The sequence below is a fragment of the Lynx rufus genome, unplaced genomic scaffold, assembly GCF_022079265.1.
Source record: "Lynx rufus isolate CCGP_SWC_20201006 ecotype Redwood Valley unplaced genomic scaffold, mLynRuf1.p SCAF_16, whole genome shotgun sequence".
Taxonomy (NCBI): domain Eukaryota; kingdom Metazoa; phylum Chordata; class Mammalia; order Carnivora; family Felidae; genus Lynx; species Lynx rufus.
In genome coordinates this window covers 40,562,301-40,581,168 of record NW_025814830.1, presented here as the reverse complement: position 1 = coordinate 40,581,168, position 18,868 = coordinate 40,562,301, and the positions used below count along the sequence as shown (strand labels likewise).

The 18,868-nt window shown below is 40.2% G+C and overlaps 1 protein-coding gene across 2 annotated transcripts in view; it reads right to left on the bottom strand.

Annotated features, from left to right (window-relative positions):
• UTP4 (UTP4 small subunit processome component) overlaps positions 1-18,868 on the bottom strand; it is a 31,804-nt gene that overhangs the window by 9,225 nt on the left and 3,711 nt on the right. For both annotated transcript variants that reach the window (XM_047078654.1, XM_047078655.1), the window contains exons 3-12: positions 17,336-17,527; positions 16,110-16,194; positions 14,268-14,357; positions 11,432-11,643; positions 4,472-4,643; positions 4,277-4,368; positions 2,980-3,076; positions 2,158-2,222; positions 775-897; positions 236-392 (exon numbers count right to left, since the gene is read on the bottom strand). In XM_047078654.1, the coding sequence (XP_046934610.1) occupies positions 236-392; positions 775-897; positions 2,158-2,222; positions 2,980-3,076; positions 4,277-4,368; positions 4,472-4,643; positions 11,432-11,643; positions 14,268-14,357; positions 16,110-16,194; positions 17,336-17,527 (1,285 nt within the window). The remainder of the gene's footprint in view (positions 1-235; positions 393-774; positions 898-2,157; positions 2,223-2,979; positions 3,077-4,276; positions 4,369-4,471; positions 4,644-11,431; positions 11,644-14,267; positions 14,358-16,109; positions 16,195-17,335; positions 17,528-18,868) is intronic.

The window sequence follows — 18,868 nt, the reverse complement described above, 5'->3', positions numbered from 1 at the left end:
CCCCAAATAAGGACTAAAAAAATCCAGTGAGAAAAGAGTAGGTGTAAGGAACATTTCAGATCTCATCAAGCATTTTCACCAGATATCTCCTCCTACTTTAAATTGCAAACATGTGAGTATTTACAGGGTGGAGAAGAGCATTAGGGAGCCCCGACAATGATTTAGGTTTAAAAGGGAAAAAAAGATACATCAGAGACTGACAACTCTCCCCCTTGGCCAGTTACCAAGTTCCCACCTGACTGAGGCTGGAAAGTATGCAGGTGCTTGAAGCTTCCTTCCAATAGCCGAATGATATGCAGAGACCCTTGATTTGATGCCACAAAGAGCTTTGTTGAATCTTCAGAAAACAAAATCTGAAGGGCAGAGCGAAGGAATGCTGGCATTTTGGAAACCTTGGGTGAACCAGTAGTAAAAACCAGTAAGAGAGAGAAGTGAGACCTAGAATCCATCAAAAATAATCACAGCCTAGCTTAAAAGACATTAATACTCCCTGATCTAAGGAAGCCAACTGGTCAAGGAACACTAACATGCCCATTATAACCTTTCCATCCCCCCTTTCATCTCTGCAAAAGCCTATGCTTTATTGCCACTTTCTGACATTTCCCTATGCCTCCAAAAACATAATCTATTCAAAATGGAAATAAAATACTGTTTTATAAACAGCTGTCTCCAAATAGCTTTTCATGATTCATACTCAGTATGTTCTGCTTCACACAAAAATCACACACTTAAGAAATTTTTTCTTGTTCAACCAGACATTGGGTTATCACTTACCCTTTGGAGGCTTATGTTGTCATGTTCATAATTCAACCGATAAAGAAAAAAACGAGAAGTTGTAGAATAGGCTATCCAACTTCCACACGGGGAGATACAGCTGCAAATAATGTTCTCAGGACCCTGGCAATGTCAGAAATCAGGATGAATATTCATGAAAAACTTCATTATGTCAAAGTTCACTGTGACATGAATCCTCAAGCTGTTGCCACTCTGGCCATAACCACAAATACCTACACATAATCTTGACACACATATGCTATGTGTCACTAGGATTATTTCAGAGATACAGCACCTGAATGGTGTGGCTTGATTTCCAAAACCAAGAACAGAGGTCTATGAATATGTGAACTTCTCTCAGCCCTTCGTGTACCTTAAAGATGGCTTCATACTAAAACCTAACTAGAAACCTGAGAAGAAAAGCATTTAATACAGTAAGGTTCTGTAGGCCAGGTGACTTGGAAAACTAATTTTCTGAGTTATGTTTGTTTCATTTTGTCTATGATACCTAACAACCTGTAAGAAATAGCAAAAAAAAAAAAAAAAAAAAAAAAAAAAAATCTGAAAAACAAAGGAAAAGTTCAATGTAACATTATATAATTCAAAAAACTCCCAAAATATCTAATTATATGTATGTATGTATACATACATATACACTGTCACATAGAAAAATACCTGGAAGGAGAAACAGCTAATCAAGTAATTATTCCAGGAGAGTGGACAAGAATTTTAAGAGGCATTCAAGAATATAAACTATGAATAGTGTATAAATTCTTCACAGTAAAACTGTATTTGCAAATATTTGTGTAATTAAAATAAGGACATTTAGGGGCACCTGGCTGGCTGAGTTGGAAAAGCATGTGTTTCTTGATCTCAGGGTTATGAGATCAAGCTCCAAGTTGAGTATAGAGATTACTAAAAAAAAAAAATTAGAACTTAAAAAAAAGACATTTAAAAGGAAATTACAAAGCAGTGTGCATGTTATATTCTCATTACTGTATAAAGGAAGGATATACACCTGCACACATGGGTGGAAATTTTTTCTAGAAGGACATGTAAGAAACTATTGGCAGAGTGGGACCAAGATTTCGGTAAGGAAGAGGCTCATTTCTCATTGTATACTCTTTTACCATTTCAATTTTATAAAAATACACAAGTTATTTACATAACAACAACAACACACCAATTTTCTGTATTCATTCATCCAATAAATTCTGCATGCCTTACTTATAATCACAGGAAACCCAGTTCTGTTGACAAAGTACTTCATTCAAATAATTGAGGATTTTACAGACTTTTATGATGTCAACTAACCCTCAAAATTCATTATGAGAAAACAGTTCTGGATTTCACAGCCTGGACACACAGATAAAACTTCCTTACCTTTGTCTTGAGGTGCAGCAAATGATCTGCATCTTTAGAAAGTGGAAGGGTATCCCCATTCTTTCCTGGAACAAGAAATTTCCCTGAGTTTTTCTTCTCAAAGAAACGTTATTTGTACATTTTTCTTCTAAAAAGTCATTTCTGGGTAGAATGAAATCTCTACCACTGGAAATAAAAAAAATGTCTGACACAGTAAACCCCGTTTTCTGGGTTTATATAAAGAGGAAAGCAGTGAGTACTTTGTTAGCTTCTATTTAGGTGCCTCAGATGTGGCCCAAGGTATATCACTAATTCTCTGAAGCTTTAACACACAGCCAGGCAGTGAGGTGGGTGGGAGTGGGGTTTGTGAGACCTCGACTTCAGCTTCATTTGCTCATTTTGGAACCTAAAGCAAAACCCTCCTATCTACTATAAAACAACAGAACCCAAACGTTTTCTCAACTGGTCATACAAAAAGCCACTAGACTATCACCCCAGTAAGAACCACGTGACCTCCTCCTTCTCAATGCAGGGCTGTCACCACCCAATATTAAATCTTGTCATTTTCAGCAGCTTGTTTTGCTCCCAGGGCAACCCTCACCTCCACTATGCCCTGCAGGGCACCTTACAGAATCATAAACTTTTAGCATATGACCCAGTAACCTGCTAACAATTCTAACACTCTGAAGAACTCCTTTGGTCTCTCCCGTGGCTGGGAAAACCAGAAGTTGCCAAAGACAGAAAAATACTTCCATTTTTCCACAAGCACAATTTCAACTGCAATTCTAATCCCTCGCTTCTCTCTCCAGTCCTCTTAGTGGAAAAGACTTTCTCTCACTGTACCTGTTGCAACTGTAGATCCCAGTCGCCACAGTTCCAAGTGATGAGCAAACTGGAAAAGGAGAAGGTGCCTCTTTTTTGAACAGGAAATGAGACGTCGCTGTATCCAAGAATTGAAAAGTGATAAATAAGCAGGGTTATTTATCGCCTCAGTACTAGATACAGCAGCAACATCCTAGCACGTTTTTTACTGATGAAATCCATTTACTTCATAAAAATATCCTAAGTACTACCATATGTCAGTACTGTCCTAGGATCTAAGAGCATAATGGTAAATAAAAATATAGCTACTGCCCTCGAGTTTGTAGACTAAAAGGATTGACAAAGAATTAAACAGGCAGTTGCACCAAGTGTGTTAAGAATTTTAATAGGACTAAACACAGCATGTAGTGAAAAAAAGTAGAAAGGATATCCAATGTAGCCTCATAAAGCCAGGAGCCCTGATAAGGCTCATTAGTAAAGACAAATCAGGCAAAAAAAGGTAGGGCAGGACGTTCCAAGAGGAATGGCATATGAAATAGCTCAAAGGTAAGAGAGCATTACAGAGAATAAAAACAGTCTTTCAGCACACTAAACTAGGTGGGGGTAGGGATGAGGTGAAGCATGTGTTGGACAAGAGAGGGGAGAGAAGATGCTGAAGGACGGGCCAGATCAAGACAGGTTGCAGAGGCCATGCTAAGGAATTAGGTTATCCTGAAGGACCAACCAAAAGCTTTTAAGCATGGAATGATGAGCAAAGTCGTTTTTTGAATGGATCAATGGAGAACAGGCTGAAATGGAGCAAATATAATAAAATGAGATCATTAACAGGTGAATGCAGTTGAGAAAAGACACTGATTCAAACTAGGATAATGGCAGTGTAAAGAGAAATGACTAGATTCACAAGACAACGAGGAGGTAGACTCAGTAACGTTTACTGGTTGAATGGAACGTAGAAGCAGGTAGCGGGGAGAAGGGTTTCTAGCTTGGGAAGATGTCCTTTTACCTAGAAAGGAACACTGGAAGCCTGGATTTTCGTGCTCCCACCCAGAATAATAGAGTCCAGCCTTAAAAACAAAAAAACAAACTTCCCTAAACCACAACTATCCAGAAGAGGGAATGATTTCCCCAGAAAGTGAACTAGGAGTGTTGCTGTACATCTCTTGGCCCCTGTAAATGTTTTTACAGGACGCTTACCTCACAAACAGAAGAACGAAGAAGGTAGGTAACTATACAAGTCCTATAGATTTGCCCAGAAAGCGTGAGCTGTACTCAGTCTTATAGGACAGAGGGACGGTGGGGGCCAGGGGACAATACTTACATGGGGAAAAGTGATTTTTCGGAGAGCAGCATCGTAATTCTTAACCTCCACCTTCTCCATGAGAGGACGAATGACTAAGTGGGTGTCAGTGCCTGCAGTGGGAGGGGAGAGGGAAGGCAGCAGAGTTGGAAAAAGCCCCACGTGAAAATAACCAGAGCCGGGTAAAGCGGCAGCCTGGCAGCGAGTGCAACCCACCTCCAGATATCAGTGCCGTCGGGCTGTGGGCCACGGCTCGGACATCATGTGTGTGATGCTGGAATGGCTTTGTCCGCACCCACTGCTTCTCACTGCTGTTGGAAGTCACAGAGACCAGCTGAAAATGGAATACTGTCCCCTCGGCTGTGCCCACCACGAAACTGTCTTCTTGCTGAGAAATTAAATCATTAGGGAGGTACATTTGAGCAAAACAGGGCCCAGTTTGAAAAATATTCCCTGAGGTTTTCTGTCTGCACAGCTTAGGGGAAAACCTATGCCCAAAACTGTAAGGTAGGTTATGGGGTCTTTTTCCTCCAGAAGCTGACAATTCCACTAGAGGAGCAAGCTCACACACAGGTAATAATGTGCCCTCTACTGACAAAATTAACAATGTGTACCTCAAATGATTACAGTGCTTTCAAACATACAAACTAGACCCCATTAGAAAAACAACAAGAAAGATCACCTAGGAGTAAATTTAATATAATAAAAACGTATCATCAAAAGACTTGGAAACAAGGACTCGGATACGTGTACGCCAATATTCATAGCAGCATTATTCACAAAAACCAAAACATGAAAATCCAAATGCACATCAACAGATGAACAAACATAATCAGTATATACATATAATGAAGTATTAGCCAGCCTTAAAAAGGGATCAAAATTCTGATAATGGTATTAATGTGGATGAACTTTGTTTGAAAACATTATGCTAGGTAAAATAACTCAGACAAAAACGGACAAATATTATATGATTCCACTTAGATTTCCTAGAATAGCAAATTCATAGGGACAGAGAGTAGAATAAAGGTTTTAAAAGGGCCTGGGAAAAGGGAGAAATAAGGAGTTACTTTTTAATGGGTACAGTTTGTGTGATGAAAAAGTTCTGAAAATGGATAGAGGTGATGGTTGCACAACACTGTGAATGTACTTTATGCCAGTGAATTGTACTTAAAAATGGTTAAAATGGCGTATTTTCTGTTATGTACGTAAACAATAAACAAAAAAAAAGTACTGGGAATAATGGAAGAAAGACTGGAAAACTGTAGTCAAAACCTGAAGCTCATTGCCTTCTTTTTTAGGGATGAAGAGAGGGTGGGCTGAGGAGGGAGGGAAGTAGCCTGGTGGGTATCACACAAGGACCCAGGTGCCTGGTCCTCAGTTTTAGGCTCTCTCTCACCAGGATATTGAACACTGTGATTTGTGTTAGTTTTAAAAGGTCTTAGTATATCCGCAATTTTTAAAATTCCTTTGTATACTCAAAACCATTCTCATCTTAACTCCCGTTCAAAAAAAAAAAAAACATTTAACTTTGAGCAGGGGAAAAAAAATAGGATGGATCTTCGATAAGGCAGTGATAAACCTAGGAACCTGGACCAGCAGTTAACCAATCAAACAGTACCAAGACTAGGTTAGTCAGGTAAGAAAAATGAGATATCTAAACACGTATGAACATGTAGCTGGATCAACTACACACTCGCTGTGTTAAGAACCATATATATGTCGTATAATCTCTAGTCCTTGAGTAACCTGCAAGGTTAAGTGACCATTTGCCCTACAAGGAGAAAGTGTGAATGACTTTGAAATAAATGTAAGAGGGGCGCCTGAGTGGCTCAGTCAGTTGGGTGTCCGACTTCAACTCAGGTCATGATCTCGCAGTTCATGAGTTGAAGCCCCGCATCAGGCTCTGTGCTGACAGCTCAGAGCCTGGAGCCTGCTTTGGATTCCGGGTCCCCCTCTCTCTCTGCCCCTCCCCCATTCACGCTCTGTTTCTGTCTCAAAAATAAATAAACATTAAAAAAAAAGAAATAAGCATAACAAATACTGGTATCCTTGTTCAGGGAGCACTTTGACTGTCTTGGAGCCAGTTTACAACTCTGTAAACTCTAGTACTGGGAGTTAGGCCAAACAAGTTTGCCTGATGGAATGCAACTGCTTAACTGCTCTGTGGACACGGAGTCTTGCAACAATTTGTAAACTCATTTCAGCATTCCTAATGGCTGTATAGAACTCTGTGTTTGTGAAATTGTCCTTTGAACTGCTTATAACATCTTACTGGTTTCCTTGTTAATGAGTTACAGAAAATCTCTGACATTTCCATTTCATGTTTGTATGAGTAATGATTTTATCTCCACCCCCCCCCCCCCGCCATCATCATTGAATAGCTCTTTACACAGGTAAGGAAACGAACTTCAAGAGGTCTACAGATACGACAAAGACACATGGCCATCTGCCTTCAAAGCCTTTGCTCTGGGCACACCACACCACCTCAATCTTGTACCAGCTCTCTTTGAGGTAATTTGCAGGCACATGATTGTGAGAAGGAAGGAAAGCATATCTGAAGGACAGCATATAACTTAACCCAAACCAGCCTCTCCCTTTCCTGCTCTAAGGATACTATTTGAAAACCATTATCCAAGGAAGAGTGGAGATACTGAGCAGCTTAGGAACTTACACACTGTCCTCCACACCCAACTAAACAGTTTATTTATATACAAGGGGGGGGGGTGGCAGTTTGTACAAGGTCCCACCAAAAAAGAGGGACCAAAAAGACAACTCTAACTCACTCCACATCATCTTTCCCCAAAGTAGAATCATAAAAGAACTGAAAAGGAAAAAAGAAAACGCCTTTCTCAGGGCACAGAGGGAACAAACCAAGGCGAACGCTGACCTGAAAAGGGAGGGGAAGTGTCCTAATTTAATCACAGAGTGACTGTTTCACACAGAAAAACAATCTCAAGACTGACCTCTAAATGAAAGCAAATGTTCCCTACAACTCTCTGCAGGAATCAGTACTTGCCTACTTGATAAGGGTGAAAGACATCTAAGAAGATCAAAGGACTGGGTATTTGCCACCATCCACTCTTCAGTCAATGAAAATCCATTAAAAAGATATCTAAAAATAATCAACTGTGCTGGCAAGAGAATGTAGTGGAGAAAACCCTTGAAATTAGGATCAATTTCAAAAAAGATGTGAAAATGCCAATACCACACTCATTCTGTGCCAGGTACTGCACTTAGCACTCTACATGCACTACCCAATTAATCCTTCCCAAACTCTATGAAGTATGTATTACTAGCATCCCTGTTGTCACAAAGAAAGAAACTAAGATTTAGAGAGAAGCAGCCTGCCCAAGTAGCCTAAGTGCTACAGTTGGGGTTCAAAACCAAGTATGCCCTAGTTCATAGGGTATGATAAGCATTTTGAGGGCTGGAATTTGTACAATTACATTTGTCCACTAAAAAAATAAAAATAAAAAAATACGTAACAGTTTACTGACTCTCAGGCACATATTTGCCCACATTTAACTATCTTCGAAATCAGGATATCTTCTAGCTTTCAACCTAATGCATATGTATTATTTTCAGATAAAGAGCAATATCAAAACTTGCAGAATGGGTGGCACCTGGCTGGTTCAGTCGGTAGAACATGCAACTCTTCATCTCAGGGTCATGAGTTTAAGCCCCAAGTTGGGTGTGGAGCCTACTTAAAACAACAAAAACTTGCAGACTGGTTGTCAAAAACCTGAAACAAAATCTTGGGACTACAGTAGGACATCATCTACCAACACTATGGATGGCTGAGAGGCATGTGTGGGAAACATGGACCCTGATGACAGAGTTGAAAGGTGATTCAGAGTCCATCTGTACATGTGAAGAAGTTTTGGGAAACCTTATTCACTTTATTTCATTCATACTTTCCTGGTTATATATGCACAAGACTAATATAATAAAAATGTTATGCTTTGGTCTCAAAAAGCTCTTCAATAAGAGCTATTTGGAGAATAACTATTTACAAGAATGATAATAATTTACAAGAATATGAATTCTATGTTTAAATTTTTTTTTAATGTTTATTTTTGAGAGAGAGAGAAACACAGAGCATGACTGGGGGAGGGGCAGAGAGAGGGAGACACAGAATCTGAAGAAGGTTCCACTCTCTGAGCTGTCAGCACAGAGCCCGATATGGGGCTCGAACCCACGAACCACAAGATCATGACCTGAGCCAAAGTCAGATGCTCAACCAACTGAGCCACCCAGGTGCCCCAAAATTCTCTGATTAAAAAAACATTGTGTCAGTTTAAATCATAATAGGGGCGCCTGGGTGGCGCAGTCGGTTAAGCGTCCGACTTCAGCCAGGTCACGATCTCACGGTCCGGGAGTTTGAGCCCCGCGTCAGGCTCTGGGCTCATGGCTCAGAGCCTGGAGCCTGTTTCCCATTCTGTGTCTCCCTCTCTCTCTGCCCCTCCCCCGTTCATGCTCTGTTTCTCTCTGTCCCAAAAATAAATAAACGTTGAAAAAAAAAATTAAAAAAAAAAATCATAATAGTGTGTATTACAAAATACAAATTTTACATTTCAAGAAAAGCACTGTTATAATTTAATTGGCAGTTTTTTCTTTCCCATGATAACAAAATTATGGCATGTCTTACAATCATTTGTATCTAATGATTCAATGCAATACAGTAATTATAGGCACATGGTAGAAGAAAGATCAAAAAGTAAAATGGTATACAGTACAAATTAAGCCTGCCAGCCCCAACTTTAAAATTACCATTAGCGTTTTTTTAAATATATATATATTTTTTTAACGTTTATTTATTTTTGAGACAGAGAGAGACAAAGCATGAACGGGGGAGAGTCAGAGAGAGAGGGAGACACAGAATCTGAAACAGGCTCCAGGCTCTGAGCCATCAGCCCAGAGCCCGACGTGGGGCTCGAACTCACAGACTGCGAGATCGTGACCTGAGCTGAAGTCAGACGCTTAACCGCTTAACCGACTGAGCCACCCAGGCGCCCCTATTACCATTAGCGTTTTAAAAAAATGTTTATTTATGGGGCGCCTGGGTGGCTCAGTCAGTTAAGCATCCAGCTTCAGCTCAGGTCACGATCTCGCGGTTCGTGGGTTCGAGCTCCACGTCGGGCTCTGTGCTAACAGCTCAGGGCCTGGAGCCTGCTTCTGCCCCTCCTCTGCTCATGCTCTGTCTCAAAAATAAATAAAAACATTAAAAAAAATTATTTTAAATGATTATTTATTTTTGAGAGAGAGAGTGAGTGGGGGAGTTGCAGAGAAGAGGGGGAACAGAGGAGCGCAGGTGGGCTCTGTGCTGACAGCTGAGAGCCCGATGAGAGGCTTGAACTCACAAACTGCGAGATCATAACCTGAGCTGAGGTCAGACACTCACACCAACTGACCCATCCAGGCGCCCCTACCATTAGCATTTTTAATCTTTTCAGAAATATTGTAAGTATATTAGCAAAACTACATATGCAGAAAATATCAAACATAAATATCTAATACAAAATCTGCTTCTTTTCTTAATACACTACTATGTACTACTTCATGCACTATACTGTGCTACTTTTCCCCCTTAATGTATTCTCGTAATTGTTACATAGTAACAAATATCCACATCTTCCTTGGTCTTTGAAACATGTGCATAATATTTGAGTGATTACACTTTAAAAAAGCACCAGGGCACCTGGGTGGCTCGGTCAGTTAAGCTTCTGACTTCAGCTCAGGTCATGCTCTCACCGTTCGGTTCGTGAGTTCGAGCCCTGTGTCAGGCTCTATGATGACAGCTCAGAGCCTGGAGTCTACTTCAGATTGTGTGTCTCCCTCTCTCTCACAAAAAATAAACATTAAAAAAATTTTTTTAATGGCACAAAATTTAATAATTAAGTCTTAAGTTTAATAATTACAACCATTTTGGATCAAAACTCGATTTTTTTAAACATTTCTTTTTCAAAAATATTTATTTTTGAGAGAGAAAGGGAACACTTGTGCGAGCAGGGGGAGGGGCAGACAGAGGGGGACAAAGGACCTGAAGTGGCTCTGTGCTGACAACAGACAGCCCAATGTAGGGCTCGAGCCCACCAACCATGAGATCATGACTTGAGCTGAAGTCAGATGCTTAACTGACTGAGCCACTCAGGTGCCCCTCAAAACTCTATTTGAAAAGGAAAATTTCTCTTGGTCATTTCAACTTGTTCTTCATTACACTTACATGTGACATCTAAATGTTTTACAGGGCTTTAAGACCCATCAAATTGGTCTCATGGAAAATCTGTGAAGTGGGATAGAAACAACTTATGGGCAAGAAAAGCCAGCATGAGTGATCTCTACTCATATTGCATGTCCACACTTAAGACACCAAACAAGCCTCAAACTAAGAAGACAAAGGATCTCGTCAGCAAATCTCGAAGTCACTTTCCATGCCACTGATAAAACAGCCAAAGGTTTCTGATTAAGAATTGATGTTACCAAAAGGGAAGCGGCACACTTGTTCAACACGAGTCTGCTTAAGTCTTACTAAAATAGGCAAAATTTAATATTTTCTTTTTAATTTTTTTTAACGTTTATTTATTTTTGAGACAGAGAGAGAGAGAGAGAGAGAGAGAGAGCGAGCATGAACAGGGGAGGGGCAGAGAGAGAGGGAGACACAGAATCTGAAACAGGCTCCAGGCTCTGAGCTGTCAGCACAGAGCCTGACATGGGGCTCGAACTCACGGACTGTGAGATCATGATATGAGCTGAAGTCGGAAGCTTAACCGACCAAGCCACCCAGGCGCCCCAAAATTTAGTATTTTCAAAATCATCTAATTTCCCAAGATAGGAAGCAGGAGAAGAACTGCACAAAGAGGAAAATAGCACCTCTCAAGATTCTTCTAGGATACTTGTGGCCTATCTAAATCAGACTGGATTAACTGTGGGTGGGGAGTGTCTGAAGAAAACCTCCCTGCTAACTAATCTAGAGAATATTTTCTAACTAGTTTTTAAGAGAATATGAGGGTTCAAAGAAATTATGTGGGTTTCAGATGCATTTTCCTAAACTCATCTTCCTTCAATGCAACACTGAAGATTAGGGAACACCGTTTGTGTTACGTTACTGATACAGCCTTCCCTACTCATCCCCCAGGTTATACAGTAACCGTTCAAAACAGGGACCATACTCACATCAGATACGGCAATAGACTGCACATCAGCATTTGCAATGAGATGGTTCTTCACAAGTGTCCCAGTGGCTGAGTCCCAGAACTGCACCTTCCCAGCAGAGTCCACACTTATGACAGTGCCATCAGACAAGAAGGCCACGCCCCATATGATACACTTCCGCTTAGACACACCCATATACTGCCTATCCACCAGCATCTTATGAACAGCGCTCCCTGAAAAATAAGAAAAGCCCAAATTTGAATGGTACTTACCTCTTTTGTCTTCAAAACCCGCCTGTGGTAGGCATCTATTAAGTCAGCTGCCTGAGCACATAGCACAAACAGCCAGTAAACAGTAGTTATAGTAGTTGTGGTAAACTCAGTCTCGGAACACCAAAATGGTTACCTGAAGATTGTGGGGGAGAGGTGGGAGGGGTAGCTGGAGACAGAAATTTGGAGGGGCAGGGTAAGGTGAAATTGAAAGAGACATTTGAGACTTCACTTAAAACTGCCTAACTGCAGTGTGCACGATATTTGGCTCTTTTCTAAAACCCCATGGGAAAGGGGGAGAATAAAACAGTACAAAATTTGGGGAATTAAAAAAGCAAACATGGAATGGTAACTGATGTAGCAGAGTCCTGAAAGTAGTATGTCTCAAGTCAACAGTGGGGAAAGACAAGAAGCCACTTGATTTATACCATGAAATCCTTAGAAGACTTGGGAACTGCTGATGCCCAAAACTCTAGAAACAGAAGTTAAAGTGGAACTAAAAGGAGAAATTAGGTTGAAAGTAAGTTTATGAAACTTAACATCCTTCAGATACCTATCCCCTAACTAAAAAGCCAGGCAACTCCCCAACTCCACCTCAAACAAAACTGGAGACTTACTCTCTGAAGAGAGATACCAGGAACAACTGAGGGTAGGATTACAATATGGGAAATAAAGTGAAATGTTACTAACTGAATGTTGAGAACACTAGTTTTCTTCGCAGAATTTATGTGGAAAGGCATATCGTCATCAAGCAGGAGAATTAAAAAAACATTTCTGGGAAACATGACCAGCACAAGGAAGATGATTTAAAAAGCCAGTCTCTTTAGAGTTTCCCCAAACTAACAGTCCAGTCAGATCATTCTTCAGTGGAGCCCACAAGCAGTAAGCTCCACTCTTGTGGTGAGGAAAGCCATCACCAGACAGGTGAACAAGGCTTTAATATGAAAGGCAGAGGCCAGAGAGAATACCAGAAAAAAATGAATACCAGAGAGAAAACAGCTAAGATGAAGAATACTTGACAAATATAATCTTGAATAGCCTTAGAAAGAGAAGGCAGTAAATAAGGAAACAAACAAAAAAGCACTATTAAAAAAAACACTCAGGAAACCAAAAAGAACTTCGGAAATGGCAGAAATGAAAAACTCAGTACAGGACTTAAAAGATAAAGATAAGGGGCACCTGGCTGGTTCAGTCAGTAGAGCGTGCAGCCCTCAATCTCGGGGTTCTGAGTTGGAGCCCCACATTGAGTACAGACAGTACCTAAAAATAAAATCTTCAAAATCAGTCTATCAATAAATGATAAAGAAAAACTCTCAGGAAACAGAATAAAAAGTCAAAGAGATGAAAAATAAGAGGGGGAGGGGCACCTGGGTGGGTCAGTGGGTTGAGTGTCCCACTCTTGATTTCGGCTCAGGTCATGATCCCAGCTCTGTGAGTCATGAGTCATGAGTCAGCTCTGTGCTGATAGCACGGAGCCTGTTTGGGGTCCTTTCTCTGCCCCACCTCTGCACGCACACACACTCTCTCTTACAAAATAAATAAATAAGCTATAAAAAAATAAAAGAAGGCTCTGTGAGAGAATCATTCAAGATAAAAGCCTGGGTGGCTCAGTCAGTTAAACATCCAACTTCAGCTCAGGTCATGACCTCATGGTTCTTGAGTTTGAGCCCCACAGGGCTCTCTGCCATCAGCACAGAGCCCACTTCGAATTTTCTGTCTCCCTCTCTCTCTGCCCCTCCCCTGCTTGTGTGCACACTCTCTCTCTAATAAACATCAAAAAAAAAAAAAAAAGATAAAAGCAATAGAAAGAAAATCAGATTTATATGAGCCTAATTTATGCAACTGGAAGAATCTGATGAGTCAAATGTATAAATATACATTTATATATGTGCAAGTAAACATCAAAGAATTAGCTAAGAGTTACAGGTGGTCGCCTTTGAGGAGTGAAAGAAGGAATACAGGGGGACTCCTGCTTCTTTGTAACAAGCCTCAAGGAGTTCTTCTTTGACTATGCGTGTATAACAGACAATAAAAAATTTGCTTAAGCATGAAGGAAAAAGAAAAACGAGACAAACCAAATCTGTTTTACTTCCCATCTTAGATGGGAGTACAGATGGGCCTACTGAACAAGCTGAAGTCAGTCTCATCACTGAAGGATTCCATATTGCAATTTTTCAGGCCTAGAACAGAGAAAGTAGATGGTTCTCTACCTTTCTGATCTCATGCCTCACCAATTATGGTGCTAAGACCTAGTGTTCCTCAGAGAGGCACTTACTTTTACCAAGGTCTGGTATACACAAGTATTTTAACTGATCCTTCGTAGTAAATGTCTTATTGCTCCAGGGGGAATTTTCAAATGAATTCTTATTATAAATAAGATAAACAATATCCATCTGATTGAAGAAACAGGATTCCCCCAAAAGCAGCAGTAGCAATCTAAGAAAGGAGTGAAATCCATGGCTAACATCTCAGAAGGTTAAAGAGAGGTTAGGCCCTAGAGGTCAGTAAAAGCACAAGGGCTCAAGCTTTTGGAAACTAGCAATGTGAATCAAGACCCAAACCCCAAATGAACTGAGAAAAACAGTCACCTGATTTGACATCAAACACACTAATGTAGTCTATGGAGCCAGCTGCAATGTGGGTACCAGAGGGATGCCAGCTGAGACTCAGGATGCGACCTTGGGAGTTGTACAACAAAAAAAGAAAAGGACATACACATAAATACACAGTAAAGGGTAACTGAGTTCTCCTTTGACAATTACCTACAGGTCTGGCGTTCTACACTCTTAGCTCTCATCTACTATGCTCTGGTGAAGGACTGTTTTATAACAGATGAGGATCAACTCTGCCCAACTCTGGAATCCATAATGAAGTATTTAATATCACTTTAATAATGTAGAAACAGTTGATGGGAGTATAAAGAAACACAACCTTTTGAGGGCGACCCCTTTTGAGGGTGACCTGTTAAGAACATAACAAAATTTAAATATGCTTATTTGGCTCAGCACTTTTACTGGGAATCAATCAAGGAGAAATACTTGTAGGAGTGTTAAAAAAATATGTATATTGGAATAGTCATTGCCGTCCTGGTTGTAGTAGTGAAAAACAAAAAAAATCCATCAATAGGAGCTTGGTAAATAAATTATGGAACACCATTAAATGGAATGCCATGTAGACTGGCATGACTGGCATGGAAAGATGTCTGTGATACACCAAGTGAAAAAACAAGCACAAGCACTCGTGTGTGTTCATTTATATGAACATACAAACACGTCTTGAAGATTATTTCCAAAATGTTGCCTACAGAACAGAATGAGATATTTTCTCTTTCACACTTGGCTAAGCACATGAATTTTGAATAAGCATTATATCACCTTTATAATTAAAAAAGAACACCCAAGGGACACCTGGGTAGCTCAGTCAAGTAAGCGTTGATGCCTGATTTTGGCTCAGGTCATGATCACGCAGTTTGTGGGTTCAAGCCCCATGTTGGGCTCTGTGCTGACAGTGTGGAGCCTACTGGGGATTCTCACTCTCTGCACCTTCCCCAGCCACTTTCTCTCTCAAAATAAATAAACTTAAAAAACAAAACACAAACAAAAAACCAAAAAACCAAGCCTGGCTGGCTCAGTTGGTGGAGCATGTAACTCTTATTCTCGGGGTTGTGAGTTTGAGCCCCATGTTGGAAGTGGACGTTACTTAAAGACATTTTAAATAAAGAATATTTTTCTTTAAAAAAAAAAAATAAAAAAAGAACACCCAAAAGGCATTAAAAACAAAAGGGACTCTGACTAGCAGATGAAAAATATTACTAACAGACACAGAATACATGGGATAGTTATTATTTTCTAAGAGTCTGCAAGCTATGGCTCAAAGGCCAAATCAAGTCCACCAATTATTTTTATAAATAAAGCTTTACCAAAGCACAGCCATACCCATTTATTTATCTATGACTACTTTTATAGGACAAGAGAGTTGACAGAGCATATGGCCTACAAAACCTAAAATATTTACTAATCTCCTGTTTTTACAGAAATAGTTTGCCAACCCCTGCTCTAGAGGTCAGTGTCAACTGGGTGGAACATGGACAACTGTTTGCAAATTCTAGGTTTTAGTATTTATGCACTCTGTTACAACTTCAAAAAAAAAAAAAAGAAAAAGTGAGAACAAAGTGACTTACACAGAAACATTAGCTTTCCTACTCTGGATTTCTAGTTTACTATATTACTTAAGCAGGCAACCACCACTATGCAACGTGACAGAGAAAGCCTGAGTGGAGGATGGCTTCGAGCACATAGCCTATATTGAGGTAAAGTTAGTGTGGAGAGAAAACATTACCTGGACCCATGGGAAAACAGCCCATCCCCAGTGGCACAGAAACATAACTTCTTATTGAGGCTACTCACTGCCCCCACCAAAATGACCCTTACTTTTCTGCCGATCAAAATTTCTTTCAAACTGGATTTTGTCTGGGGTGATTTGAAATAGCTTCACAGATCCGTCTTCACAGCCAACCTATTAGAGGAAAATAGAGAAGATAAGCATTTTACATAACTAAATATATGTATTTATAAATATAAACGTTTCTTCCCTGAAGCTATCACTTGCTGTGAAAGAGAAAAATAGTTTGTGACAGGAAAAAAAAAAAAATTACTGCTACCAAGAAACTGGTAGTGTATTCTTGGCAGGCTTCACATCCTAGCCAGAAAACAGGCTAATCAGTGGCCTAATTCCTGTATAGGACATGGAATAGAAGTAGGATTTCACAGCATACCTCTGCTAGAGACCCAGAGCCTAAATAAAACACCCATTAACTATACAATGTAAATGAAGAAACATCAAGATATTGTACAAATTAGTACAAATCAAACAAGAATCATAGGTTTATCCCAGAAAAATGAAACCTCTGGAAACACCCATTTTAATAAGTCTGTGTGAGGGGGGAGGGATAGTCTTCTCAGTCTGCACTCAATTTTTGAGACATTGTGGTAAAACAGTTCCACAAGTCAACTTGTGGAAGGACCTCTCAGAAGTTGTAACATACATTAGTGTGTTGTCAATCTACAGAAGAATTTCATATTAACATGCCATATTCTGAATTGATATTTATCATAAAACATAAAGCATAATAGAACAAAAAACAGCCTCCACATCTCCCAATTCCAACTAGTTTGAGAAATACTGAACCAAACGAACCCTCTCATTTCATAAATGAATAAACAAGGTCCAAAGTGGCAGTAGAAATGATGTAAAAAAAACAAGAGATTTTTTAAAGTTTTTTTTGTTGTTGTTTTTTGAGAGAGTGTGCTTAAGTGGGGAAGAGGTGGAGAGAGAGGAAGAATCCCAAGCAGGATCCAAGCTGTCAATGCAGAACCTGACACAGGGCTCAAACTCACGAACTATGAGATCATGACCTGAGCTGAAATCAAGACCCAGACGTTTAACCGACCAAGCCATCCAGCTGCCCCAGGACAAGAGATTTTTAATCCCCAATATCAATTCCAATCTTGCATCGTGGTTGCTGGAATCCACTTCAGAATGGAGTTGCTACATGTCATAATATAACTTAACTTTACTCTCCTGTAAACACAGGGAAGAATGTTTACATGAGCACAAGAGAATTCTTGCTTTAAATTACCAATAGCTGCTTACTGACCAAAAGTTGAGAGCCACAGGAGCTGACAGCCATGCTCCAAATGGGTCCTCCAAAGGCATCCATGGCATATTTGATGTTTAATGCCTGCAAATCATACTCGATAATCTCTCCATTGAGTCCACCACTAAAGAGTCGCTGTCCTTTTGCCCAACACAGAGCTTCTGTAGCCCGAGACTCATGACCTGGAAAAAACTACAGAAACGCCATAACATGTCAACCCACATTGAATTTATCAGCTAACAGTACTGAATGGTCACAGGCAACAACATCAAAACTAAAAACACTTGCCTAGAAATGACTACATGGGGTTTTGTTCTACCAGAAGATCATGTCTACTAATATTTTCATTTTTTAGATTCAAATTTTAGTTACCTATACAATTGGTTTCCTTTTCCCAGAACTTGTCCTCCAAACCTTTTCAAAAGAATAAAGTTTGTATCCAACTGTATTTGATATATGCAATTTTTTACAAAATCAGTGTAAATATCTTGATTAGGTGATGGTTTCACAGTACACATGTATGTCAGAGTTATCAATGTATATACTTTAAATTTTTTTAAGTTTATTTATTTTGAGAGACAGAGAAAGAAGAGTGCATGCGCACGTGGGAGCAGAAAGAATTCAAAGCAGGGCCCCCATGGTTAGTGTAGAACCCGATGCAGGGCTTAAACTCACGAACCGTGACCTCATGACCTGAGGGAAAATCAAGAGTCAGACGCTTAACCAACTGAGCCACCCAGGTGCCCCTTGACACGTATACTTTAAATACATGTTTATTGTGTCAATTTTACCTATAAAAAGTTTTTTTAAAAATAAAACAAATGGATGCCCGGCTGGCTCAGTTGGAAGAACATGTGACTCTTGAATTGAGGGCTGTGGGTTTGCGCCCCACCTCCAACTTCTCATTCAAGTCTCAGAATCTTTTTTTTTTTTAAGATTATTATTTTTTTTTACATTTTAAGTTTTTATTTATTTTGAGAGAGAGAGAATGAGCAGAGGAGGGGCAAAGAGAGACGGGGACAGAGAATCCCAAGCAGGCTCGGCACTGTCAGCGCAGAGCCTGATGTAGGGCTTGAACCCACAAACTGTGAGATTGTGACCTGAGTCGAAACCAAGAGTCAGCTACTTAACTATCAAGTCTCAGATTTTTTTTTTAATGTTTGTTTATTTTTGAGACAGAGAGAGACAGAGCATGAACGGGGGAGGGTCACAGAGAGAGGGAAACATAGAATCTGAAGCAGGCTCCAGGCTCTGAACTGTCAGCACAGAGCCCGATGTGGGGCTCGAACTCACAGATTGTGAGATTGTGACCTGAACCAGAGTTGGAAGCTCAACCGACTGAGCCATCGAGGCGCCCCTGAAGTCTCAGATTTCTAAGTGCTTTATGAGCACTTATAAAGGTTTCATGTAGGGTCCCTTGGGTCGTTTAGTTGGTTAAGCGTCTGACTCTGGATTTTAGCTCAGGTCATGATCTCATGGTTCGTGAGTTCGAGCCCTACATCAGCCTCTGAGCTAGCAGTGTGGAGCCTGTTT